Source organism: Salvelinus namaycush, chromosome 27 (genome assembly GCF_016432855.1).
Source record: "Salvelinus namaycush isolate Seneca chromosome 27, SaNama_1.0, whole genome shotgun sequence".
Lineage (NCBI taxonomy): Eukaryota > Metazoa > Chordata > Actinopteri > Salmoniformes > Salmonidae > Salvelinus > Salvelinus namaycush.
Window position 1 is genome coordinate 34,657,252 of NC_052333.1, and position 27,815 is coordinate 34,685,066.

The 27,815-nt window shown below is 42.3% G+C and overlaps 1 protein-coding gene across 8 annotated transcripts; it reads right to left on the minus strand.

The window, feature by feature from the left end:
• Positions 1 to 4,386: 4,386 nt before the first annotated feature.
• On the minus strand, positions 4,387 to 27,815 carry LOC120022460 (histone-lysine N-methyltransferase EHMT2-like). 8 transcript variants are annotated; one of them, XM_038966375.1, is made up of 27 exons: positions 27,549 to 27,815; positions 26,467 to 26,533; positions 26,159 to 26,326; positions 25,803 to 26,014; positions 25,520 to 25,598; positions 25,159 to 25,214; positions 24,898 to 25,026; positions 23,773 to 23,844; positions 23,492 to 23,612; positions 23,271 to 23,378; positions 22,873 to 23,009; positions 22,189 to 22,332; positions 19,259 to 19,569; positions 18,806 to 19,030; positions 18,394 to 18,476; positions 18,058 to 18,164; positions 17,647 to 17,769; positions 17,249 to 17,350; positions 16,517 to 16,621; positions 16,102 to 16,256; positions 11,567 to 11,879; positions 11,382 to 11,459; positions 8,540 to 8,655; positions 5,863 to 5,949; positions 5,667 to 5,745; positions 5,301 to 5,476; positions 4,387 to 5,032 (listed from the first exon to the last, which is right to left on the minus strand). In XM_038966375.1, exons 3-27 carry the CDS (start codon positions 26,277 to 26,279, stop codon positions 4,852 to 4,854), a joined length of 3,420 nt encoding a protein of 1,139 aa, XP_038822303.1. In that variant the 5' UTR covers positions 26,280 to 26,326; positions 26,467 to 26,533; positions 27,549 to 27,815; the 3' UTR covers positions 4,387 to 4,851. The 8 variants fall into 8 exon arrangements, 7 of the variants coding, with proteins under 7 accessions (XP_038822303.1, XP_038822301.1, XP_038822299.1 ...); XM_038966373.1 differs by lacking the exon at positions 27,549 to 27,815 and adding an exon at positions 27,181 to 27,530 and having other exon boundaries at positions 22,873 to 23,006; XM_038966371.1 differs by lacking the exon at positions 27,549 to 27,815 and adding an exon at positions 27,181 to 27,529 and having other exon boundaries at positions 25,159 to 25,211.

Sequence of the window (27,815 nt, forward strand, 5' to 3'; positions counted from 1 at the left end):
TATGCGTCAAATAATGCTTTTTTTAATGTCAGTATTGCCTTGTAAATTAAGCTTTATGCCTTATTTAATTTCATTGTAAAATGAATGAATTCACATATCTGCCTTTGATATGGAAAATTCTCATGACCCTGATCAGCTAAACGCATAATATTTGATTAACCATAGGATCTGGCATATTGCTGTATTATCTTTTGGAGTCAGATAATTCATTTAATGGGCTAATTGCTAATTGCTTAGATCGCATGTGAGGTCTATATAATATTATAATATGCATACATATCAAATATGTATCCCACTACAAGGATATACAGTAGCTAGCCTCATCTTCCATCACCCATTCCTTCTCTATTTTGTGGAGATGTAGCTAAATATTAGCTTACCAATAAATAATTATAACCTGATGGTGCCTCTTAAAAAATAGATGACACGGGTGACCTCAGAGACATGTTGTTCTAACAGTATCTCACATGAACAAAAACCAGACTAGGGCCAGCACCTTAGCGACAGCATTTGTAACTATATTGCTAAAAGCAGCAGAAGTGTTCAAACTAGTGTGGTCTTTGTGTAGTTGAATCATTGCCTTTCAAACTTGGTTCTCCAATGTTCTTTGCGCTTAGGCCTAGCTCACCTCACACTAATGACTGGTCAATGATTAGCAGGCCATTATTGTAGGCTTTTCAGTATTAACCACACAGTCTAGAGCAGGGGTGTCAAACATAGCAAACAGGATGGACAGACTGGACACTGGGACCTTTACTTATCCAAGAGGCAGCTGAATTTACATGGAGTGGCTTTTTGAATACCATGGTCTAGGATAAGTTTTGCCTCTGAGACATTTTGTGGATATGGGCCCTAGCCTTTACTTTGGTTTACCTGCTGCTCATTTACCCATGACTTTTACTCTCCTGTCTCCTCTTCTGCTCTTGCTCTCTACGCAAACTTAATTTGTTTACACAAGCATCCCGGTACTGTTTCAAAACTCCCAGACTGTCAATAGACTCCATTCATCTCGTGCAAAAAACTTGGAGTATGTCCCAAACGGCCCTATGAGTCCTGGTCAAAAGCAGTACACTATATAAGGAAAAGGGTGCAATTTGGGATACAGTCCTTGAGTAAGGTGGACAGGTAATAAGACACACTAAGGCAGTGAGCCTTTATACACAGGCACACCCAGAGATGGACATATGTAAAACATGGTTCCGTAGGAACACCACAACTCACAGAAGACTGACAGAGAATGAATGCCTCACAACAAAACAGATTTTTCATAAAATAAATATTCAAACTTCCTCCTCTATATTTCCCCATTTACTGCAAAAACCTACATGAAAGCAATGGCATGCCATACAATATCAGTGCCCTTCCGTTGTATTCAGCTGAGTTAGAAAGTTGATGTGATGTAGCCTGTAATGCTTACTGAAAATTGATTTTATATCACAGATTGAAATGTAAATTTCTAAATGATTTTTTGCTGCATTTATAAATAATATATTTCGTTAAAAAAATTAAATAACCAAATGTATATGATTGATGAAGTATTTTTGTAAACTAAATAAATAAATAATATATTTGCATTTTGAATGTCACGAAAACAATTATTAACGTTGCCTATAACTACATACAGTATATATATATGTGAGTAAGTGTACATCTTGAATAATAAGCAATTGACAATGTCACAAATTGTTATTAGGCTACTCAGATATGCGGCCATCGGCTAAAGACCAAAATGTGACACCTCTGGAGGTAAGCCTATTAGGGGTCACCACTCATAAGGAACTGTAAAAACGCAAATAGGCTAGGCTAGTGACAAATAAATAAACATTTTTCATTGAACAAAAATATGAGAGAGAATATGACACTATTCTGTGAGGTTAGACAAATACTAATCCAGGTAATGTAACGGTCGATGTGAAATGAACTCACCATATTCTGACGACTCCGAGTTCTCTTCCTTTAGGGTTTTGCCCATTTTCTATCCTTCCCTCCACCTCTACTAGTTTATAATCATGTAAAACGTCTAAATGGCCAAGTAAATCAAGTCGAAGTTAAATAATAAAAACACAAGTATAAAACAACGTTTTAGAGAGGTGTTACCTATACTTAATGCACATAAAAAGCAAACTTGCGTTGAATAAATCTTTCTCCCTCGAGCTCCAGTAACTAAGGTTGTGACATCACGAACGCACCTGTTGTGTGACGCGCACCTGCCTGCACGCGCGGTGTAGCATTCCCGCCCCTTGACCTCCCTTTACTAAATGCCCCCTGCTGTTTGATGGGCCTGCATGTAGTAAATTAAATTGCTTTTTTTCTGATTATTTGGCTGTATTCCTATATAATATATTTATATTTAAAATACCTGAACAAACACATCTGATGGCATTTCAGTTCAAAATGATAAAATTGTGTATGATAATGTTTGAGACATACAGTGGCAAGAAGAAGTATGTGAGCGCTTTGGAATTAATTGGATTTTGCTATAAATTGGTCGTAAAATTAGATCTGATCTTCATCTAAGTCACAACAATAAACACAGTCTGCTTAAACTAATAACACACTAATTGTATTGTTCTTGTCTATATTGAATACATAATTTAAACATTCACAGTGTAGGTTGGAAAAAGTATGTGAACCCCTAGGCTAATGACTTCTCTAAAAGCTAATTGGAGTCAGGAGTCAGCTAACCTGGAGTACAATCAATGAGACAAGATTAGAGATGTTGGTTAGAGCTGCCCTGCCCTATAAAAAACACACAAAGTTTGAGTTTGCTATTCACAAGAAGCATTGCCTGGGTCTCAGAAGACCCAAGATTAAGAATTGTTGACATGCATAAAGCTGGAAAGGGTTACAAAGGTATCTCTAAAAGCCTTGATGTTCATCAGTCCATGGTAAGACAAATTGTCTATACATGGAGAAAGTTCAGTACTGTTGCTACTCTCCATAGGAGTGGCCATCCTGCAAAGATGACTGCAAGAGCACAGCGCAGAATGCTCAATGAGGTTAAGATGAATCTTAGTGTCAGCTAAAGACATGCCAACATCTCTGATGAGTCTGCGATATGTAAAATACTTAACAAGAATGGTGTTCATGGGAGGACACCATGGAAGCCACTGCTGTCCCCCAAAAAACATTGCTACACGTCTGAAGTTCGCAAAAGAGCATCTGGATGTTCCACAGCGCTACTGGCAAAATATTCTGTGGAAAGATTAAACTAAGTTGAGTTGTTTGGAAGAAACACACAAAACCATGTGTGGAGAATAAAAAGGCACAGCACACCAACATCAAAACCTCATCCCAACTGTAAAGTATGGTGAAGGAAACATCATGGTTTGGAGCTTCTTTGCTGCCTCAGGAACTGGACTGCTTGCTCTGACGGAAAAAGGAATTCCCAAGATTATCAAGACATTTTGCAGGAGAATTTAAGGCTATCTGTCCACCAATTGAAGCTCAACAGAAGTTGGGTGATGCAACAGGACAACTCACAACACAGAAGTAAATCAACAGAATGGAAAATACATTCTTCTGGAGTGGCCCAGTCAGAGTACTGACCTCAACCCGATTGAGATGCTGTGGCATGACCTCAAGAGAGCCGTTCACACCAGACATCCCAAGAATATTGCTAAACTGAAACAGTTTTGCAAAGAGGAATGGTCCAAAATTCCTCCTGACCGTTGTGCAGGTCTGATCCACAACTACAGAAAACATTTGGCCAAAGTAGGGTCAACCAGTTATTAAAACAAAGGGATCACATACTTTTCCCACCCTGCACTGTGAATGTTTACAAGGTGTGTTCAATAAAGACTTGAAAACATATTGGTTGTGTTATTAGTTTAAGCAGACTGAATGGTCATAACATTTGATCTGATCTTAATCTAAGTCACAACAGACAATTTGAGGAAGTCCAAGTGATTCCAAAGGGTTCACATTTCTTGCCACTGTACACAACATTTTATTTAGATTTGAGGGAGTGACTTTTCCTACCATCACACTAAGAGCCCTTCCTTATTGCTTTGGAAATGTTTAATGTCTCGCCCATGTTGTTCAGTTCACCACAACATGAAACCTGGCACAACCCAACCAGATAGTGATTAACATAAGTCAATTAGACAGCCTTCTTTTTCTGTCAGTATTTTTCTGAATATGTTATAAAAGCAGAGTTCATGCTCCCTTTCCCATCATGAGTTGTAGAATATTCAACACGTCCCAAGAACCATGTCAAAGACCAGATTAAGGTTCAAACTCAAATAAAGACACAGATGGAATGTTACATTAAATCGCTAAAACTTTTTAGCAATCTATGCCAAAATTAGAACCACAAATTCTCTGGTGTGTCTGGGCTGCTTGATATTCATTGAGTTGTAGGAATAGCAACACTGCTGAAACAAATGACAGTGGATCCATTTGTAAAATTTTAATCAAATGTATTAAATGACAAAACAAAGTACATTTTGTATAAAAACAGACTTCAATGACTTCAATACTACTCGGAAGTCAGCTGTCGGTAACTTTTTCAATTACTTAACAAGTAGACAGTATCATGGTAGAGTACTGTGAAATGAATTGTTCAGTATGTATTTGGCACAGCATGTGGTGAGCATAACTGGCATTTCATAGCATGCTGTAGTGCCACTGATGTCTCATGGCAAAGAGGCATAGCAATATTATAGTAAAAAAAATACTGTACTGTATGTATGGTCTTACACAGAAGACACCTTTTTCAGTCATTTATATCAGATACATGGAAAAAGTTAAGGCTCGTCTACCACACAAACAATAACTGCACAAATTCATACGAAATGTAAGAGTGAGTGTAGAAACGGAGAAATACATGCACCAGGCCGCAGGGGATGCCTAGAAGTTTCCTAGCATGGCAAGCCCAGGGTCAGTATCCAATTCTGGGCAGGTCTCCAGTCGAGCGAGCCTGCTCTGCTCCAAGGCGATGGCCTCCGCTGAGTGTTTGCATTTCTCTGAACCACACTGGCAGGTGAAGTATTTACTCTTGATGTCCCAGAAGCGGTCTCCATAATCAAACCTGTGCAAACAGAACATTGATCAAATTCTCAGCCTAGAATTACAGTGTACGTCAATATCATAAATCAGTGGAATAAACAATATACTCAGGCCATTTTATTTCTGGTGCAAGAGAAGTGATACATGGAATAGATGCTACTGTTACTGAAAAAGTGGTGCCAAATCATGTTCCACTCTGCTTTCCTAAGGCAGCGTCAACACCACTCCACTGGGCGTCCATTTAGTGTCTGTGGCTCAGATCCAAAGTGTGTGGGGGTGCAGCCTCTCACCCAAGCTCCTGTCCTGTCAGTATGTCTCGGGAGCTGAAGAAGGCGATGCGGGGGAAGCGTAGGTCCTGGTGCAGCATGAACACCCGCACCGGGATGATGTTGGGGTCGCACAGGTGGTTGATGAAGCGGCTGATGTTACCGTAGTAACGGGCATCGATGCAGTACACCTCCCCGTCCTTTAGAGGGAAGGAGAGAGAGAGGGATGATGTACTTAGTTGCAATGGTAGATCAGTGGTCTGTTTTTAAACTTCTGTCTAAATGACAGTAAATCAAAACCTGTTGTATTCAGTGCATGTGACAAACACAACTTCATGTATTTTATTTTTTCATGTGTAATCCCTATGAGAGGAAAAACAGATGAGGTACCTTGTTGTCCAGGTCAAAGAGGTAGGAGTCATCTTCCCTTACATCTGCCTCTGCGTCAGAGATCAGTTCTCCTACGTATCTGTGTGGAGAGAAATGTTACTTCCAACAAGACAATTAACTAATTGATAGAACTGGCAAGACACATTAGATTGGCTAATCATACTAATTTCCTTTAAATAAACATACACACACTTACTCGCAGATGAAGCTGCCTTGGGGAATGTCCTGTAGAGCCCGAACTCCCCATCCCATCTTCTCTGTTCGGTACAACTGGAGACGCACCCTAAGACCGAGATAAAGTAGACAAGTGAGATTGTACCAGGACCCAGACAGTAAGATTAACATTTTAGTCATTTAGCAGACGCTCTTATCCAGAGTGACTTACAGTAGAAAGTGCTTACATTTTTCATACCAGAGTGACTTACAGGAGACAGTGCATACATTTTCACACTGGACCCCTTTGGGAATCGAACTCACAACCCAGGCATTGAATGCGCCATGCCCTACAAACTGAGCCACACAGGACAATGTAAATGTCGAACACAACAGCAGACAATGTCATGAAGCAGCATTACCCAAACTCAGTCCAGGGGACTTGAAGGGTTTAGCTGTTTGCCCTAGCATTACACCGCTGATTCAAATAAATCAAAGCTTGATGATTAGTTGGTTATTTTAAAAAAATCAGCTGTATAGTGCTAGGGCAAAAAAACGAAACTTGCCCCCCCTTGGGGTCCCCAGGGCAGCGTTTGGGAAACCCTTTCATAAGGTCTGCAGAGATAAACCCCACAAAAGTGTGTTTGAGTAAGAGATGAGAGTAGTCATAGATAGTGCCTTCAGAACGTATTCAGACCCCTTGACTTATTCCACATTTGTTGTTACAGCCTGAATTCAAATGGATAAAATATGTTTTATTCCCCCTCACCCATCTACACACAATACCCTTTAATGACAAAGTGAAAACATGTTTAGAGTTTTTTTGCAAATGTATTGAAAATGAAATTATAGAAATATCTCATTTACAAAAGTATTCACACACCCCTTTGCCATGACACTCCAAACTGAGCTCAGGTGCATCCAATTTCCTTAGATCATCCTTGAGATGTCACTACAACTTGATTGGAGTCCACCTGTTGCCAATTGAATTTTTTGGACCCAATTTAGAAACATACCTGTCTATACAAAAAAACTATACCATGAAGTCCAAGGAACTGTCCGTAGATCTCCAAGATAGAATTGTGATGAGACATATAACCATTTCTAGAGAGTTAAAAGTTTCCAAGAGCACAGAGGTCTCCATCATTGGGAAATATAAAAAATATGGAACTACCCAGGCTCTGCCTAGAGCTGGCCGTCCGATCAAACTGAGCAACCGGGCAAGAAGTACCTTGGTCAGAGAGGTGACCAAGAACCCAATGACCACTCTGACAGAACTACGGAGTTCTCTACAGCACTTCACCAATCTGGGCTTTATGGGAGAGTGTCCAAACAGAAGCCACTCCTGGAGTTTGCAAAAAGGCACGTGAAAGACTCATAAGGCAAAAGATTCTGTGATCTGATGAGACAAATCTAACTTTTGGTGCAAAGCGCTATGTCTGTAGAAAACCAGGCACAGCTCATCACCGGTCTAACACCATCCCTACTGTGAAGCATGGTGGTGGCATCATCATGCTATGGTGATGCTTTTCAGCAGAAGGGACTGGGAGACTGGTAAGGATAGAGGGGACAATGAATGGAGCCAAATCCTTGATGAGAACCTGCTTCAGAGTGCAAATGACATTCGATTTGAGCAAAGATCTACGTTCCAACAGGACAATGACCCCAAACATAAAGCCAAAGAAACACTGCATTTGCATCAGAACAAGAAAGTCCTTGAGTTGTCCTGCCAAAGCCCAGACTTGAATCCCATTGAAAATCTGTGGAAAGACTTGAAGATTGCTGTTCACCGCCACTCCCCGTCAAATGTTTTTTTTGTATTTTATTTATTATATTTCGTCTGACCTCTGCAACTCCCCAACAGGCTCGGCAGAGGTGAAGGTGGAGTCATGCATTCTCCAAAATATGACCCGCCTAACCGCGCTCCTTAACACCTGCCAGCTTAACCCGGAAGCCAGCCGCACCAATGTGTCGGAAGGAAACACCATTCAACTGGCGACCGGGGTCAGCCCACAGACACCCGGCCCGCCACAAGCAGTCGATAGAGCATGATGAGCCAAGTAAAGCCCCACCGGCCAAACCCTCCCCTAACCCGGATGACGCTGGGCCAATTGTGCACCGTCCTATGGGACTCCCGGCCACGGCCGGTTGTGGCACAGCCCGGTAATGAACCTGGTTCTGTAGTAACGCCTCTGGCACTGCAATGCAGTGCCTTAGACCGCTGCGCCACTCGGGAGGCCACTCCCCATCTAATTTAACAGAGCTTGAGAAATTCTGCAAGGAAGAATGGGAGAAAATCTCCAAATCCAGATGTGCCAAGCTGACAGAGACATACCCAAGACGATTCAAAGCTGTAAATCACCAGAACTTGAAGAATATTGAAAATAATAAATGGGCAAATGTGCAATCCAGGTGTGGAAAGCTCTTACTTACCAAGAAAGACTCACAGCTGTAATCGCTGCCAAAGGTCCTCCTACAAAATATTCACTCAAGGGTGTGAATACTTATGTCAATTAGATATCTGTATTTCATTTTCAATGATGGGGTATTGTATGTACATTGGTGAGAGGGAAAAAAAAGTATTTAATCCATTTTGAATCCCGGCTGTAACAACAAAATGTGGAATAAGTCATGAGGTATGAATAATTTCATAAGGCACTGTATCTAAAATAGTTCTAATTTAATTTCAAAGTGTACAGTGGTGTAGTAACAGCTCTTACTTGATGCCCGCCTGCACCACTCTGTTCTTGCAGGTGCGGTAGCAGGAGCAAGCCAAGTTACATTCAAATATGAGAGGCGGTTCAATCTTATTGAACTCCTGGAGCAACCGGTGGTCCTGGTAAACACAGAAAACACATGGGTGAAAGACAAACATAAGATACTGACGAACTCGATACTTAAAAACAACTATAAACATGTCCCCCACAAATGATACAGTGTCCCCCCTCGGGACAAGCTCACTATAGCGCCCCACTTGGGCATCTCAGTGCAATTTTATAAATGCCAGATCTCTATGGCAAGACACATCATTCACCCATGTTTGTCAAAATCAGGCCAGTGGTGTCAGATATTGGTGTGTGACTAACGTACGTACGGACAGATCCATAGTCTCTCCAACGATTTCATTGTAGGGGACAAAAACGATGTTTTAGCCTTCCACCGTGAAATTAGAAATAAACTAAAGAGAAAAAAAAAGGACAGAGCCCTCCAAATTCCCTCGCCAGTCTTTCGAGAGAGATGGCTTGGTGACCGCTTGGAAAGTAAATTCTGTCTCGTATGACTGCTGGGTGTATCACTAACCATGATCAAAAAAGGCAACAGTAAGCATGTAGTCCCTCACAAATAATGCAGTGCCCCCCTTGGGCCAATCAGTGTAGTTTTGTAAATGCCAGATGTCTACGGCAAGACACATCATTCACCCAAGTTCCGTAAAAAAAAAAGTTTTTTTAATAAAGTGGTGTCTGAGACATCACGTGTGTTAGCTGGACTCATAACCCTGAGCATGTGTGACACATTTCAGCACTCTGAGTCAAACAGATCAAGAGATAAACATGTGTCCGTTAAAGTGCCACCGTGTGGTCTATATGAATGCTCGTGCACGTGTTGACAGTGTTCGCTACTTGTACTAAATTGTGTTGCAATACGAATATCCTTTGCCTGATTTATATGCATTTGTGTGCCAGGCCACACTCATGTGAATGTTTATTGGTCCATAGCAGCCATGTTGTTTTAGGTACTCTAAAGAATATTGCATTGAGAGACCTTTGTCAATGGAGGCCACATACTTTTGTATATATAGTGTATGTGGACACCCCTTCCAATTAGTCGATTCAGCTATTTCAGCCACACCCGTTGCTGACAGGTGTATAAAATCGAGCACACAGCCATGCAATCTCCATAGACAAACATTGGCAGTAGAACGGCCTTACTGAAGAGCTCAGTGACTTTCAACATGGCATTGTCATAGGATGCCACCTTTCCAACAAGTGAGTTTGTCAAATTTCTGCCCTGCTAGAGCTGTCCTGGTCAACTGTAAGTGCTGTTATTGTGAAGTGGAAACGTCTAGGATCAACAATGGCTAAGCCGCAAAGTGCTAGGCCACACAAGCCAGAACGGGACCGCCGAGTGCGTAGGGTGTAAAAGTCATCTGTCCTCGGTTACTACACTCACTAGCAAGTTCCAAGCTGCCTCTGGAAGCAACGTCTGCACAATAACTATTCGTCGGGAGCTTCATGAAATGGGTTTCCATGGCCGAGCAGCCGCACACAAGCCTAAGATCATGCACAATGCCAATTGTCGGCTGGAGTGGTGTAAAGCTCGCCACCATTGGACTCTGAAGCAGTGGAAACATGATCTCTGGAGTGATGAATCACGCTTCACCATTTGGAAGTCTGACGGACGAATCTGGATTTGGCGGATGCCAGGAGAACGCTACCTGCTCCAATACATAGTGCCAACTGTAAAGTTTGGTGGAGGAAGAATAATGGTCTGAGGCTGTTTTTCATGGTTCGAGCTAGGCCCCTTGGTTCCATTGAAGGGAAATCTTAACGCTACAGCATACAATGACATTCCAGATGAATATGTGCTTCCAACTTTGTGGCAAAAGTTTGGGGAAGGCCTTTTCCTGTTTCAGCACGACAATGCCCCAGTGCACGAAGCGAGGTCCATACAGAAATGGTTTGTCGCGATCGATGTGGAAGAACTTGACTGGCCTGCACAGAGCCCTGACCTCAACCCCATCGAACACTTTTGGGATGAATTGGAATGCCGACTGCAAGCCAGGCCTAATCGTCCAACATCAGTGCCTGACCTCACTAATGCTCGTGGCTGAATGGAAGAAATTCCGGTAGCAATGTTCCAACATCTAGTGGAAAGCCTTCCGAGAAGACTGGAGGCTGTTATAGCAGCAAAGGGGACCAACTCTATACAAACGCCCATGATTTTGGAATGAGATTTGACGAGCATGTGTCCACATACTTTTGGTCGTGTAGTGTATCAAGTTTCGTGCAGATCGGTCATTCAGTGCCAGAAGAGTAGCGTTTTAAGAGTTTTCACAAAATTCAACATGGCGTAAGATCTATCATGGCGAACCTTATTGGTCCCTGAGGCAAATTTGCTCCTTGTGAGGAGAGGGACCTATGTACTGAATTTCATGACTTTAGTTCAAACAGAATAAGGGGCGTGACCTTTAAAAGTTAGCATTTTCAATCTCTTGTTATAGCGCCACCATCTGGCCAATCAGTGTAATTTTGTAAATGCCAGATCTCTATGGCAAGACACATCATTCAAAGTTTCCTCAAAATCAGGCCAGTGCTGTCTGGGATATCGCGTGTGACTAATGTACGAGCGTACAGACGGAGACAGATCCACAGTTCAATAATATGTCAAATTTGAAGAATGAGAGCAAACTCTCTCTGAAAACCCAGGATATTTACAAGGTTCTAGTTCTTATCAGTTTCCTTAATCAAATATAAACTTCAACACCAAAGTTCACAGCTAGAATGGCTGAATACTTTTACATCCAAATTAAGTGGGATATAAAATAAATTATTTGTCACTAACCTTGTCGTACCAGCAGCGAATACTGAGCTGTCCACACAGACAGTTGCTGGAGGAGCAGTCCTCTGTGCAGCTGCAGTGCTGAGGGACAGAGACAGACACAGATTTATAGAAAGGCAAGATGCATGTATGATCAATGATAATTATCATATGTCTCATCTAAAGGTGTGTGGTGTTACTGTATGTACCTGTAAGTGCGTGATGTTGCGGTCGATGTTCATGGCTGAAGTCTCACAGTTCTCGGAAACGTACTTGTAGTCTGAGGGACATCCCTCATCATCCACTGCGTTCACACAGGGGATAGGCACGTTCTCATACCCCTGGGCTACGTCACTGCTGATGATCTTCTCTGTACGAAGCATACGATTGGCTATCCCCCTCCGCAGCTTCCTGTTTATCTGGAGTGACACCCAGACGGGCGAATCGGAACGCGCCAGAGAAAGAGGGGTGTCCCCTTCCCTGTTCATGATGTCGATGTCTGCCCCCCTAGAGAGGAAGAGCCTGTAGAGAGGGAAAAAGCAAACAAAGGTGTTAAAGTTGCCGTTAGGCACAGATCTAGGCTCAGATTACCCTTCCCATATCCTTACAAACATTATGGGCGCAAAATGCTCAAATGACTTCAGATCAATACCTATGGACAAATTCCTTCTATTCAAAAGTACCAGACTATAGGAGTGACTCGGGCTGTAGCTGTCATGAAATTGTCAGCCAGTGATTGTCAAGCAAATAACTGCTGGTCTCAGTAATTGACCATTAATTAACAAAACACATTTAGCATCTCCTGGCTTCCACACACAGCCTACAAGCCACTGATGCACACATTTTTCGAACATTATATATTAAAAGGTCTAATAAATCCATGTAATATAGCCTACACATTCACAATTAAAATCGGAAGGTAGCCTAGTGGTTAGAGCGTTGGGCCAGTAACCAAAAAGTTTCTAGTTCGAATCCCCGAGCTGACAAGGTAAAAATCTGTCGTTCTGCCCCTGAACAAGGCAGTTAACCCACTGTTCCTATGCCGTCATTGTAAATATGAATTTGTTCTTAACTGACTGGCCTAAAAGGTCAAATAAAAAGATAATTTATTTTAGACAGGTCTAAGGAAACATGATATGAAGAAAATGTAGTTATTTCAGAAGAACAGAATAGCATACACTGTGTTGTCCTTACGTTAGGCCCTGATCTGGCTATACCATATGGCTGCGGGCTACACTAGCTCATTGAGCAGAAAAGATTTGCGTAGAATTCCATGGCAATATTTTGTATTATTTAATAGTATGAAGAATTCATTTCAATATAGCTGAATAAAATAGAAAATATATTTTCTCTAAACGATTTGAGGGAGTGCACACATTATTGTGCACTCCCTCAAATCGTTTGGAGAAAATATCATTTTATTTTATTCAGCTATATTCAAATGAATTCTTCATACTATTAAATAATATAAAATATTGCCATGGAATTTTCTCCCCGCAGCATGCCGAAGCGCCTCTCACTCACATGGCTCTTAGTCACATGATCGGGTCTTTCTCACAGGCTACAAGTGAAGACAAACACATTAGGGACGTAACTGCACAAGTCCTTATCCAATTCTGAGGCGCATATTGAAGATGTTAGAACTGTCCACATTTACTTTTTGTCAGCCATCAAGATGAGTAGGTCTAACAAACAGCAAAAGCACTAGTCTATGTCAACCTACTATTACCCATAGTACAAAAAGTTGACCTATTCTATTCAGTGCAATAAATAATATTCTAAACATAGTCCGGGTCAGTTGTGGGATGCGATAGATCCCAAATGAATACAACCACTAGCATCAAAAAAAACTGTTTTAAGCATTGAGCCTGACCCAACAGATGAGAATGTTTATCTTAAAATGTTGATTGCAGCCTCCCGGGTGGCGCAATCGCAGTGCTATCTGTGCCACTAGAGATTCTGGGTTCGAGTCCAGGCTCTGTCGCAGCCGGCCACGACCGGGAGGCCCATGGGGCAGCGCACAATTGGCCCAGCATCGTCCAGGTTAGGGAGAGTTTGGCCGGCAGTGCACGCTGACACGGTCGCCAGGTGTACGGCGTTTCCTCCGACACATTGGTGCGGCTGGCTTCCGGGTTGGATGGGCATTGTGTCAAGAAGCAGTGCGGCTTGGTTGGGTTGTGTTTCGGAGGACGCATGGCTCTTGACCGTCGCCTCTCCCGAGTCCGTACGGGAGTTGCAGCGATGAGACAAGACTGTAACTACTACCAATTGGATACCATGAAATTGGGGTGAAAAATACACACAAAAAATAAATAAATTGATAGCCTAATAGTTTATCACATTATAAGTTGGCTATAAGCACAAATGTTCCATTAGCAGGAAACCACCATTATCAAAAGTGACTGCAAAAGGCAATTAAGCATGTAAACCTTTAGTTGTGATAAACTTTACAAAAAAATATAGGCCTATGGGCTAGGCTACATGAGGTATGCAACTATGATTTGAAAAAGTTACCAAAAAAGCATGAGCTGTTTGCCTTAAGTTGGGCTTCATTCACAAGTGATAGTGTGATGTGTGGCAATATTAGCCTATTCTTGATTTGAAGCTGGGCATCATTCACCAGGGATAATATATAGTGTATTCAGAAAGTATTCAGACCCCTTGACTTTTTCCATATTTTGTTACATTACAGCCTTATCCAAAAAAAAAAAATAATCAATCTACACACAATAACCCATAATGAAAAAGCAAAAACACATTTTTATAAAAAAACAAAACAGAAATACCTTATTTATATAAGTATTCTGACCCTTTGCTATGAGACTCGGTGAGCTCAGGTGCATCCTATTTCCATTGATCATCCTTGAGATGTTTCTACAACTTGATTGGAGTCCACCTGTGCTAAATTAAATTGATTGGACATGATTTGGAAAGGCACACACCTGTCTATATAAGGTCCCACAGTTGACAGTGCATGTCAAAGAAAAAACCAAGTCATGAGGTCGAAGGAATTGTCCGTAGAACTCCGAGACAGGATTGTGTCGAGGCACAGATCTGGTAAAGGTTACCTCCATCATTCTTAAACGGAAGTAGTTAGGAACCACCAAGACCCATCCTAGAGCTGGCCGCCCGGCCAAACTGAGCAATCGGGGGAGAAGGGCCTTGGTCAGGGAGATGACCCAGAGCCCCAGAGTTCCTCTGTGGAGATGGGAGAACCTTCCAGGAGGACAACCATCTCTGCAGCACCAATCAGGCCTTTATAGTAGAGTGGCCAGACAGAAGCCACTCCTCAGTAAAAGGCACATGACAGCCTGCTTGGAGTTTGCCAAAAGGCAACTCAAGGACTCTCAAACTATGAGAAACAGGATTCTCTGATCTGATGAAACCAAGATTGAACTCTTTGGCCTGAATGCCAAGTGTCCCGTCTAGAGAAACCTGGCACCATCCCTACGGTGAAGCATGTTGGAGGCAGCATCATGCTGTTGGGATGTTTTCAGCAGCAGGGACTGGGAGACTAGTCAGGATCGAGGGAAAGATGAACAGAGCAAAGTACAGAGAGATCCTTGATGAAAACCTGCTCCAGAGCGCTCAGGACTTGGGGGCGAAGGTTCACCTTCCAACAGGACAACGACCCTAAGCACACAGCCAAGACAACGCAGGAGTGGCTTCAGTACAAGTCTCTGAATGTCCTTGAGTGGCCCAGCCAGAGCCCGGACTTGAACTCAATCGAACAACTCTGGAGAGAACTGAAAATAGCTGTGCAGCAACACTCCCCATCCAACCTGAATGAGCTTGAGAGGATCTGCAGAGAAGAATGGGAGAATCTCCCTAAATAGAGGTGTGCCAAGAAGACTCAAAGCTGTAATTGCTGCCAAAGGTGCTTCAACAAAGTACTGAGTAAAGAGTCTGAATACCTATGTAAATGTAATATTTCAGTGTTTATTTTTAATACTTTGTCATTATTGGTTATTGTGTGTTAAAAAAGGATTTAATCAATTTTAGAATCAGGCTGTAACGTAATAAAATGTGGAAAAAGTCAAGGGGTCTGAATAATTTTTGAATGCACTATATCATTCACAACTGATAGGCTAATATTGTCACCCATCACACTATTCTTGATTTAATTTTGTCTTTACATATACTAAATAATGTGACGTTATTTTATTTAGAATGGACCATTATAAAAAAACAGGGGCAGAGGGAAAAAAATACATCCATGCACTTAAATAGCAAATGGAGGACACTTTTCATGTGGTTCATTTTCATGCCAGCCACGTAGGCTATACTTATGTTTTAAAGTCAAGCAATGTGCTTATTATTAGGAAGGTTGATAAATAAATATAGTAGGTCTAGCCTATAGAAAGCTGATGGGATCCTCCTCTTTTTAGTAGAGGCCATCACTGTTTTCTTACGCAATTGCATAGCCTATAGAAATGTTCCACAACATGAGCTCATGGGCTCTCATGAAGTGTTTGATTAGATTTCCGATCACATTTGCATTGATGTCAGAGTGATTAGAGCGACAATAGAGTGCTGAGTACCCGGCAGTTAAGCAAGTTTGGTAGGCTACTAATGACCATCAGCAGCATCAGAGCTTGGAGAAGCTTAATTACCGTGACTAAACGGTCACATGGATTTTGACTGGCATCATGACTCGTGACCGCCAGTGTGGCAGTAATACAGTCACCGTAACAGCCATAGGAGTGACCGATGGATGCGATTGACAGGGTATTGGTCTACTCACGTTACACAATCGAGGAAGCCCTCCCTGGAAGCGATGTGCAGGGGAGTGTCCCCGTGCATGTTGACAGAAGACAGCGGGCAGCCGGCATTCAGCACCATCTCTGCTATCGTCACACAGCCTGCGAAGGACGCCCAGTGGAGACACGCGTTCATCTCCTAATAGAGAGAGCGAGAAGATTATTTTTATCATCCCAGAGGGACTTGCATCACAATAAATTAATGGATAGAAAGAAAAGGTATGGATTGGAGTACTACAACCAAATTGACCTTCAATAAATCAAGTATCAAGAAGCAAATGCTGTCGTTTCAAGGATTTGTGACTTGCCGTGCCTATAAATCCTCCACATCCTCCTTCAAAATGCAGTTTGGCCATTGTATGCCCATACGTTGTTATAACCAGGACAGAAAGCCCTAACCTTGTCTTTGAGGGTGACGTCAGCCCCCCTGTTAAGCAGTGCTCTGATGACCTTGATGTGCTTGTGCTCTGCAGCCCAGATGATAGGAGTCCAGCCTCCACTATCCTGAGAGGGGAATACAACACATTGACTCAGAGGGTTAGGGGACTGGACTATACAGTGGTACTCAAGCCAATACAGCCTAACACAAGTGCTATGGTTCAATACAGTACATGGGACTGGAAGATAGATTAAACATACATGTTTATTCTGGTGGTAATAGTTAACTCAGTCTATTGACTAATTAAGAACTACAGGTAACTAGCATTGCCAAGTGACACATGATACAGTATCTGTTATTGAGTACATTGAATGATTACTATACCTACAAAGGAGGGTGTTAGTGCTACACATGCTACGCACTGCAGAGAACCACATAATATACAGAGGCATAGATTTGTAAAACAAAAACAAAAAAACAGAAGGTTACAACTTAACATCAAATAAAGAGAATTATATTATCTTCATCTGTGCATGCATAGTCTGAATCAAAATAAAGATGCTTAGTTAGCAGCAAAAAAAAAAGTCGTTAAAGCAATTCTCAGAAAACAGACAATGTGGTCATCGGACATGATGCAGTGTGAAGTATGCAGTCGACAAAGAGTGTCGCAGACTGATAAAACACACACCGACTTGTCGGTTGTTGCCACCCTGTCTAGAGCCCGAGAGTGTTCCTCTCTCGCTCTCCCCCACCTGTGCGTTGATGTCCACCTGTCCCGTCTCCAACAAAAGGGTGACAATGTCCAGACTGCCCAGTTTGGCCGCGTGGTGGAGACCAGTGTAGCCATCTTCTTCCTGGAGAGCAGAGAAGGGGGAGAAGAGAGGGAGGAGAGGTGAAGAAAAATTATAATCTTCACATTTTAATATTGTCAGAAGGTGAGAATTTGATTGCAATCAAGATTGTATTAACATGCCACCTACAGGTCCTAGCTCCAGTTACTTTATAATATATCCTACTGTTGACTTCTGAGGTGACTCAAGGTGATGATCAAATTCTTTCAAGTTTAAATCCTTTACGGCTCATGTTACTAGAGCCGCTACTAGTGTTAGCCGACCAGCTTTGGTATAGGGGCTGTTTACCAGGCACTCACAGTGTGATAGACGCAGGCTCCACTCTGGACCAGGTACCTGGTCACCTCCACATGGTTGTTGACGATGGCCTCCAGGAGAGGGGTCCTCATGGATTTGTCTTGGATGTCCAGTTTAGCACCTGCCTGTAAATAGACAAGAAAAGCATTTGAGCACTCTGGTGAATAATAACTGTATGAGTGACACTCTGATCCATTTTGGGGGGAATAAGAGTAAAAGGAACATAAAAATAAAGAGCAGGGTTGTAGGGTTGAATGTCAAAACATTCGCAACAGAATGTAAACAAGCATTTCTTATTGGACAAGTTCAGGTAGTCCCTCCCCGATTCCCTTCCCGATTCAGTCGGTATTCTTCAGTTTGGAGCCTAATGAATATTACCCAGTTGTAATGATTGAAGTGCAAAAGTTGTTCACCTGCACCAGCATGTAGCAGACCTCCAGCAGGCCTCTCTGGGCGGCAACGTGGAGAGCACAGCGTCTGTTCTGGGAGTCAGCCTGGTAGGCTGGGTCTATGCCCTCCACTGAACCAAACAGAGAGAGTAAGTGGAGTGGAGGGGTTATTAGCAGCAGTAGGGGTCAATATCATCTCATTCCTTCACTTATGTGAAAGAACAGTGGACAACAAGAGTTTCCAGAGCAGATGGAGGAGCGATGAGAGCAAGCCACTTTAGACAAAATATGCAATCAGATCAGGAATGTCTATTTAATCTAACAGTAAAATACAAACAAAGGACTCCTTATGACACTTACTGAGCATGAGCAGAACTCTCTGCACCTCGCCCTGCTTGGCAGCTGGATAGAGCTGGCGGGGGTGGAACCTCAGCTTCTTCCTCCTGACCAATCACAACCAAGAATCACCACGTGAGAACAGCTCCTATCAGAACTCTCTGTAAAATGCATCTCTCCCACATTCCTATTCCTTGGACTAATCACTGGATCCAACACCATTAAATACATTTCCCCTACATAGCTTTGCACAATTCAGTCAGTTCAGCAAATTTGGAATTTCAACAAAGGGAGGAAAGATGGATGTATTTTCAAAGCATTCAAACAAGACCCAAGTCTAGCCGTAAACAATTCCCATCAATCATTGATTTGCAACAGATAATTCTATTCTATAAGACTTAGACTATTATTAATCAATTTTATTATTTTGTCTCACTTCTCAGTGTCCTGGGTGAGAATGGCTTTCTGCAGCGCCGCCCTACTGGGCCCGGGGGGAAGTGCACTGGGACAGACTGGCTTCCCATTGGGAAGACAGAGGGAGGGTCCCACACTGTCCACTCCCCCCTCGCCTGGGGGGGCTGCGTTGACAGTCCCTGCTGCCAGAGCGGCTTTGGGGGGCCGCTGATCCTGGTCTCTCTTTACCACCCCACGCATCCTCGCACTGACAGATCAAGAAGACAAAGAGGGAGTAAAAGAAGGCTGCGATGACTAGGGTGGTGTGAATAACCATTATTTCCATACGAGTTATCAAACAATAGACTCACAGGCACAAGCTCAAATCAATCAATTATCCACAAATACACAACAAGCAGATCAAAATCACCCAATTATTGCACTCCAGCCTACACTTAGTCTTTTCACATATCTTTATCTCCCCCTTTCTCCTCACCTGATAGGACCCACCGGCCCCTTCCCGTTCTTCAGCGGCCACGTGGAGGCCGCCAGGGAGAGGTCAGAGGGGATGGGGGGTGGGAGGGACAGTGTGGTGGTGGACGAGGCGGAAGTGGTGACCACAGTGGCCGCGGATGCTGAGGGGGGGATGGTGACCTCTTGGGCCTCCGAGGCATCCTCGCCACAGTGGGGGCAGAAGAGCATGCCTGTGCCCATGCCCCTGCCCCTTCCAGCCCCCAGCACTGTCACACAGCCCCGGTGGAAGCGGTGGGCGATGCGCTGGTCCGGACAGCACTCTAGGAAGGTGCCCTGGGAAATCAGAGAGAGGGAGGGGTGTAAGGCCACGTCAAACATATACCGTACACGCACAAACTTATAATGCATCTCAAGTGTCTGCAGTGGTCTCTCTGTGTCTCCTCTCCATCTTTACAGATTAGAAAACACAAGCTAGGTCTAAGGTGAATACAATATGGAGGTTGTCTACTTAGGGCTGTTGCGGTGACTGCCACACCGGCGGTCACGAGTCATGAAGGCAGTCAAATTCCACATGACCGCTTAGTCATGGTAATTAGGCTTCTCCAAGCTCTAATGCTGCTGCTGTTCATTAGTAGCCTACCAAACTTGCCGACTGCCTGGTACTCCGCACTCTATCGTCCCTCTAATCACTCTGACATCGATGCAAATGTAATCGAAAATCTAATCATCAGCCATGAGCTCATGTTGCGCAACATTTCTGTAGGCTATGCAACTGCGGGAGAAAACAGAGTGATGGCCTCTATTAAAAAGAGGAGGATCCCATCAGTTTTCTAAAGGCTAGGTCTACTATGTTTAGTTCTCAACTTTCCTCATATTAAGCACAAGTATAGTCTACCTGGCTGGCATAAAAAAATTAACCACGAGGAAAAGCATCCTCCATTGGTCATTTAAGTGCATAGATGACATGTATGTTTTCCCGCTGCCCCTGTTTCGATACAGGTGCATGAGAATGGTCCATTCTAAATAAATAAAAAATATCACATATATTATTTAGTATATGTAAAGCCAAGATTAAATCAAGAACAGTCTGATGGGTGACAGTAATAGCCCATCACTTGTGAATGATATATTATCACTTGTGAATGATGCCTAGTATAAGAAACAATGCGTTTTTTTGCGACTTTTTCGAATCATTGTCACACACATCATTTAGCCTAGCCCACATGCCTATTCGTTTTAATAAGATTTGTATCACAACTAAAATGGCCAAATAACTTCATAAAATTAAGCACATTAATCTGCTTTACAAAGGGTGTAGAGCCTAACTGGCATACATAAGCAGTGCGTGAGTTTCAAGTTTGGGGAAGATAATTTTCACCATAAAAATGCACCCTTATAATAAAAGCATTACATGCATAATTGTATTTGCAGTCACTTTTGATTATGCCGTTTTCCGCTAATGGAATATTCTCGCTTATATAATAGTTTATCAACATTTTAAGCTAAACATTCTGATCTGTTGCATAAGCCACATTGCATAAAGGTTTTTTGATGCTAGTGGTTGTATTCATTTGGGATCTATCGCATCCCACAACTGTCCCAGACTATGTTTGGAATATTTATTTCTCGCACAGAATAGGTTGACTTTTGTACTATGGGGGATAGTAGATTGACATAGGCTAGTGCTTTTGCTGTTCGTTAGGCCTACTCATCTTGTTGGCTGACGAAAGGTTAATATCTTCAATTTGCACTTTGGAATTGGATAAGGACGCACGCTGTTGCGTCCCCGATGTGTCAGTCTTTACTTGTAGCCTGTGAGAAAGACCCAATCAGTGACTGAGAGCCATGTGAGTGAGAGGCACTTCGGATTGCACAGCACCCTCAGGGAAAAGGGCACAACGCAGCATGCCGGGCCACAAATGGCATGCACATTTGTGGCCTGCTGGAGGTCATTTTGCAGGGTTCTGGCAGTGCACCTCCTTGCACAAAGGCGGAGGTAGCGGTCCTGCTGCTGGGTTGTTGCCCTCCTACGGCCTCCTCCACGTCTCCTGATGTACTGGCCTGTCTCCTGGTAGCGCCTCCATTACTCTGGACACTACGCTGACAGACACAGCAAACCTTTTTGCCACAGCTCGCATTGATGTGCCATCCTGGATGAACTGCACTACCTGAGCCACTTGTGTGGGTTGTAGACTCCGTCTCATGCTACCACTAGAGTGAGAGCACCGCCAGCATTCAAAAGTGACCAAAACATCAGCCAGGAAGCATAGGAACTGAGAAGTGGTCTGTGGTCACCACCTGCAGAATCACTCCTTTTTTGGGGGTGTCTTGCTAATTACCTATAATTTCCACCTTTTGTCTATTCCATTTGCACAACAGCATGTGAAATTTATTGTCAATCAGTGTTGCTTCCTAAGTGGACAGTTTGATTTCACAGAAGTGTGATTGACTTGGAGTTACATTGTGTTGTTTAAGTGTTCCCTTTATTTTTTTGAGCAGTGTATAATTCCTGGGAATTATAAGATAATCTTGTCTGCTAAATTAACTAGTGTAGCCCACAGCCATATGGCATAGCCACATCAGGACCTAACATAAGGACAATGCTATTCTGTTCTTCTGAAATAGACTACATTTTCTCCATATCATGCTTCTTTAAAACGGGTCTGAAATAAATTATGGATTCATTGTGAAGGTGTAGGCCATACTACATGGATTTATTATACTTTTAAAAATGGCTTTGTAGGCTGTGTGTGGAAGCCAGGAGATGCTAAATGTGTTTATGTTAATTAACAGTCAATTACCGTGAAACCGGCAGTTATTTGCTTGACAATCACCAGCTGAAGAAATTTCATGACTGCCACAGCCCTACGCCTACTTGGAATTTCTTTTCACCTATCAAGTTCTTTGACATCAGATAGTATGTTTGATTGTGGGGGTGGCACAAAACCTTACTGTGATACAGAAGTATCCACATCCAGGGCAGCAGTGATGTTTGACCATATGTGACCGATGGCTTTCGCACAGCACAATGAGGGAAACCCGACTGGACGGCCGCATGGTCTCCCCCTTCTGAATGATATTGGTACAGCCCACCAGCTGCGAAAGACAAGAGGGAGAGGAAAGTGAACAATTGAAAGGGGAAGTAAATAGTGAGTCATATGTTGATTCCAAATGAGCTATGTGAGATGGAAAAGCTTACCGTGTTGCCCCTATATTCATTTAGCAGCGACTCGCAAAAAATGGCCGCCACACCCAAAGATATGATGCAAAAAAAATCTTTAAAATAAGTACAATAGATAATGGAGCTATATCTTTTTTCAATAATATCATATTTGAGAACTAACAATCACCAGAATAAAAACTAGACAGTCAGGGAGAATCTAAAATTCCAAAAAATGTAATGACATTGATTTTGTTATAACGTTTCAGTCACTTAGATAGCATAAGAACACTGCATAAGCCATGGTAAAAGGTTCAGAATTGTAGGAAAATAACTTTAAAACAGCAGCATTTTGTATGTGCAGTCGGAGCCCCCCCCCCCCCCCCCCCCCACACTAACTTTGCCACCACTGCTGATAAAAATCCTCGGGAAAACACAGCTTCACAGAGACTACATGTGCACAGCCACACACAAACCTCTCCGTTCACGCTCTCTGTGGCCATGCAGAGTCTGTTGGGCCTTCTGCTGGCGCTGTCTACGCGTGGTGCCTCCATCCTGCAGCTACACAGAGGCAGCTCCTCCAGACGCTCCGTCTCCCCAGTGTCACTGCCTTCTACACAGACATGCAGATATGACATTCCCTCATCGGTGTCATATGGTACTATTCACTGTAGCAGATAATCAGTGCTATTCACTGAAAACCAAATTGTGGCTTTAGTTATGTACGCAAATCATGTGTTCACAAGACATTAATAGGAGATTTGTGTCAAAGTTACAGGACGCATACGTCAAGCTAGGATTTGACCCTGAGAGACCACGGATAAAGACTGTGTGTGTATTTATTGTGTATTGTGTGTGAATACAGTCTACCCACCGTGGTGAGGTGAGAGTGTTAGGTTGTCTGTTGCCGCGATGTCCAGGGAGCCCAAGGCAACCTCTGTGTACTCGCAGGACCCACCAAAAGTAGCTGCTGCCAACACTGCTGGAAGTTACAACAGACATTAATCATTTACAATCAAATAGCCACTGTGGTGATAACGATGGTGGCGACGATAAGACTATTTATACAAACGAATAGATCTCCCTGTCACTCACCTCTTCCTGCCTCTACTCCTTCGGCTCTCTCTCTCCCTTTGCCTCGCCCGGGGCGAGTCCATGGCGAATCACTGCTCCCTTCGTTCCTCTGGCCCTGCCTCTGTGGGTCCAATTCTGAGCTCTGAGGACAGAGGGTTTGGTTGACCGGCAGAAGAACAATGCTTTGACCAAATAAAAATTATGTTCCAGCAAGTGAATCTTATGAAACACATGTTGCCTAAAACTGCCTGGTAAATGATTGTAGCTTCCGACTCTGACACAGGACCAGTAAAACTACTCACATGATCTGACATGTTACCAGATGCATCTGCATCTCTTTCATGTAGCCTTTCCTCTAGTCCACCATCTTCAGACTGCAAAAGGAAAATGGAAGGTACACATATGGAAAAAGAGCAACATACCGTTTCCTTGTATCTATTCAAAACGGTGGCTATTCAGCATTAACGCTTTAACTGGTACACCAAGAGAAAAATATCAGAAAAACATTTTTTCTACTAAATACTGTATCTGTATTTAGCCTCAGTATAGACCATATGAAAAATGTGTTTGAATGACTTACTCTTCGATAATTAATGCATCGCAAACATCTCAACCAGCCGGTTGCCCAATACTAATTTTGTATTGGAATTTGCAGAGAATTTTAAATAATCTCAAAAATGATACATGTATTTATGTCTGCTTCATTTACTTATAAATGGAAGATTGGCCTAGTTAAATGACGACTTGATATCAAATATTAAAATAATACATTTGTGTGTCAAAATATGAATATTAGAATGCATGTAAATGTATGCATATACAGTTTATATGCTTAGAATACCAGTAAAATTAAATGTACTGAATGATATTCTGAAACATATTGAAGATAACAGGCAGACAGTGAATACTGATATGGATTTGAAAGGGTTTTTGTATTTGCACAGCCTAAAAATCCCATAACAATATTTCTCCACTTTCCATTGTCACAAGCTTTGACTTAATATCATTCCTTTAAAATGGGCAACTCAACTGCCTAATAGAGCATATTTTTCAAGAGTTCCTAAAATTGTTTAAAAAAACTAAAAAACATAGTGACTTAACTCATCCTTAACTTATGTTTTAGAGGTCAGTAACATTTTATGTTGTAATTTCCCATTTTATACACAATTAGTACAACAACAAAAAAGTATGGTAAATGAGGTTCAGTTTTGCTCACATTCACATCCTGGTTTTCAACCATCTTTGAAAGCGTGTTTCAAAAAACATGGCAGTCCGATAATGAAAACCACACGATTTTACTAAATGGCATTGGTTGAGATGATAAAATATGCCTAACAACATAAATATGTTTCACTTAGTTTAAAATTGGTTGTCAAAAGGACCTCGCCTGGTTGAGCTGCCTGTTAAAGGGTTAATTAGCCTCTGACCTTGCAGTCGGAGTAGGCTGGGTCCGTGTCATCTCTTGCATAGGGGTTATAGAGAAGAAACTCGTTCTCATCTGCATCTTCCAGCCAACTGTCACGCCGTCTCGCCGCCTCTCGGAGTACATGATCTGCCTGAAATTCAAGTAACAAAAACAAAGCGTTAGGTCAGGGTCACTACTTAATATCTCAGCATGAGACCTATTATAAGCAACTATTATCTTCATTCTCTAATAAAGCACTGACACACCCTTGCCCAGTCTTTACCTTCTGTTCTGTGACTATAGCGCTCTCTGCCTGGACCAACCTTCTCCTTTTTGCTGCTGCCGAGTAAGAGACAAAAATAAAGTGACAGGATTCAAACTCAACAGTAAGTAATCTTACATACAAACATTTAAAAAAAGATTCACCCATTTTAAAATGTTCTATTATATTTGTGCATCTCTGATTCTCGGGGAAAAACACATCGTTCCGGCTATATTTCTGCCTGCTTAAACGGTGAATAGCTCAGATACACATGAAATGACCCTGGGAATCAATAGAACATCGCTCAAATACAATATAACATTCAAATGGGTAAATCTTTCATTCAAGTCAATCTAAATGTATGCAATATTTCAACATTGACCAGTATCACTGTCTGTCGCGAAGCTGGTCGTGGGGTCTGTGGGGTTGACTGGCACGATTGGTGACTCGATGCACCTCATCTGAAAGGCAACAACTCAATGGATCAGATGGTCATGAAGGGGACAATGTGACAGGAATAAAATTACTTCCGAATGGTAAAATACTCTGATTTGCAACACACTAACTCAAACATAAGATATGCCCTTTTTGATTGACATCACTGTATAAGTGGCTATTCTAAAAAAATATAGCGCTACTACCAGCCATCGTCTTAGAAGACTCACCTGTGTTGGGGGAGGTCTGTTCATAGTCTTGCGAGCACGGTGTATCTTTACTGTCTGGCCAGGGACAGGAGGCGGAGAGGAGGATGAGGGAGGTGGCAGGAGAGCTTTACTTCCAGGACCAAAAACACTCATCTTTGCTCTGTCAGAAGGAGAGGAAGTGGAGGAGGAGATTGAAGAGGAAGATGTGGATGGAAGGCTCTTCGCTGCATGTCCTGTGGGGGGGATAAACGAAGGAATCATAGATTAAACCAAATGATGAAAACTAAGGAAGAGAGAGAAAGAGAGAGAACTGACAAAGAGATAAACATGAAATCAATGTTTTTGTAACCATGGATAATAGATAGATCAATCTTTACCTGCGAGGGTTCTGACTGACACAGAAGAGGATGTTGTTGATAGTCGTTCGCTCTCCTCCCCGTTTTTCGAACCATCTCCCTGAATCTCCTGAAATAGCAACTGTGACAGCCTCCCACCCATGGGCTCGGTCTCCTTGGTAACCACTGCTGTGTTGGTACTTGCATCACCTAGGAAACATTCAAAGCCTCTGCATCAATATGCACAGCATATACACAAACAGGGTTTCCATAAAAGCTGTGTATATGTCTGTATGTATGAATATAGACAGATATGTCTAAATCTATACATTCTCAATGTACTTCCATACCTTCATCCGACTGGCTTGAGAGTCTCACTTCAGGATCGGGTTCCAATACATCACTTTCAGACAACTCCTAACATTTGGAAAACCAAATACCAGAGCAGAACCACATATATCAAGCAGATGAAGGAGCATTTTGAATTTATTTGATGTGCAAAAGTTGCAGATCACATTCCAAATCATATACTGAATTAATGAATAAATGCAACCGTAACAAGACAGATTTTAATATCCATAATAGTTAGAAGTGTTGTCCATATCCTCCAGAGGTTGTGTTGACATTGTAGTGAGTGACACTGGAAAATGCACGCACGCGTAGAAATTAAACTATTCCTATTGTATTCACGAGCCTAATAGCTGGCTACTGAAGTTGAATGTGAAACATTTTAGGACCACTGAAAATGTTGGACACTCAATCTCCACAAAACGCATTGCAAAATGTAGGAATATTTGCTATGAATGTTTTATTGTGACCCTTTACCTAATCTTTCAGAGCCCTTTTCTAGCTATGTGGCTAGCTAGCTAGCTAATTGTTCAAAGAGGGCTGCCTTTATGCTAGCAGAATGCAAGAAACAAGACTTTGCAATCAAAACAACAAATTGCTTGTAAAGATTGCATTTCAGGTATGCATCATCAAGGTATTGAATAACTGGCAAATATGCAATGTCCATAGCCATTTTAAACTAGCTAGTTGGCTAAATAAAGCTAATATTTCTTTACCTTGGACGTTTTCTCAGATACCGACATGTTTCCAATAAAATTTGACGTATTTTACGTGGTGTGCGTAAACGTCCATTCTCCGCCCCTTTGTTCATTGATTGGCAGAGCTGACTGAACTAGTTCCAAGTCAGTTTGCCAAACTCGTAAAAGGGATGCGTACTGGGAAAGTATGGAAACAGATACCTGCCAAAAGGTTGAACGTACGAAAAGCCATACCTAAATTGTTTGGATTGTAAGAAAAGCCATTCGTGAAACATGAACGTAAACGTTAAATTTCATCTGTGAACATACAAACACCATGTTACGATTACAGACAACATTTTAGACTTGAGCAAATTTTGTGTTGCAATTCTGATGTACAATAATACCTTTCAGAGTTTTGGCAGTTTCATCTCACCAACAAAAAAAACATACACCAAACGGTTTGTGAGGAGTGCTACTCAAACAAACATAACGCATTATAAATATAACGCAGTATAAAACAAACGGAAGTCAGGAAAACCGGAAAGCGGTATCCTTCACATTTTCAAGTTAAAAGTCTCCATTCTATATTACTCCTGTTGAGTTTACCTCACATTTAGGTAGCTAATATAATGGATGTGTTTGCCAGCGCAAGTCTAGATAGCACTAGCTGT

Excerpts from the sequence above, each read along its gene's own strand:
- LOC120022460 (XM_038966370.1), bottom strand. The coding sequence starts at position 27,207 with ATGTCGGTATCTGAGAAAACGTCCAAG. Across the intron at positions 18,165-18,393 it reads GAGAGTTCTGCTCATGCTCA|TGGAGGGCATAGACCCAGCC; the intron begins GTAAGTGTCATA and ends TGTTTGGTTCAG. Across the intron at positions 5,033-5,300 it reads CTGACAGGACAGGAGCTTGG|GTTTGATTATGGAGACCGCT; the intron begins GTGAGAGGCTGC and ends CTGTTTGCACAG.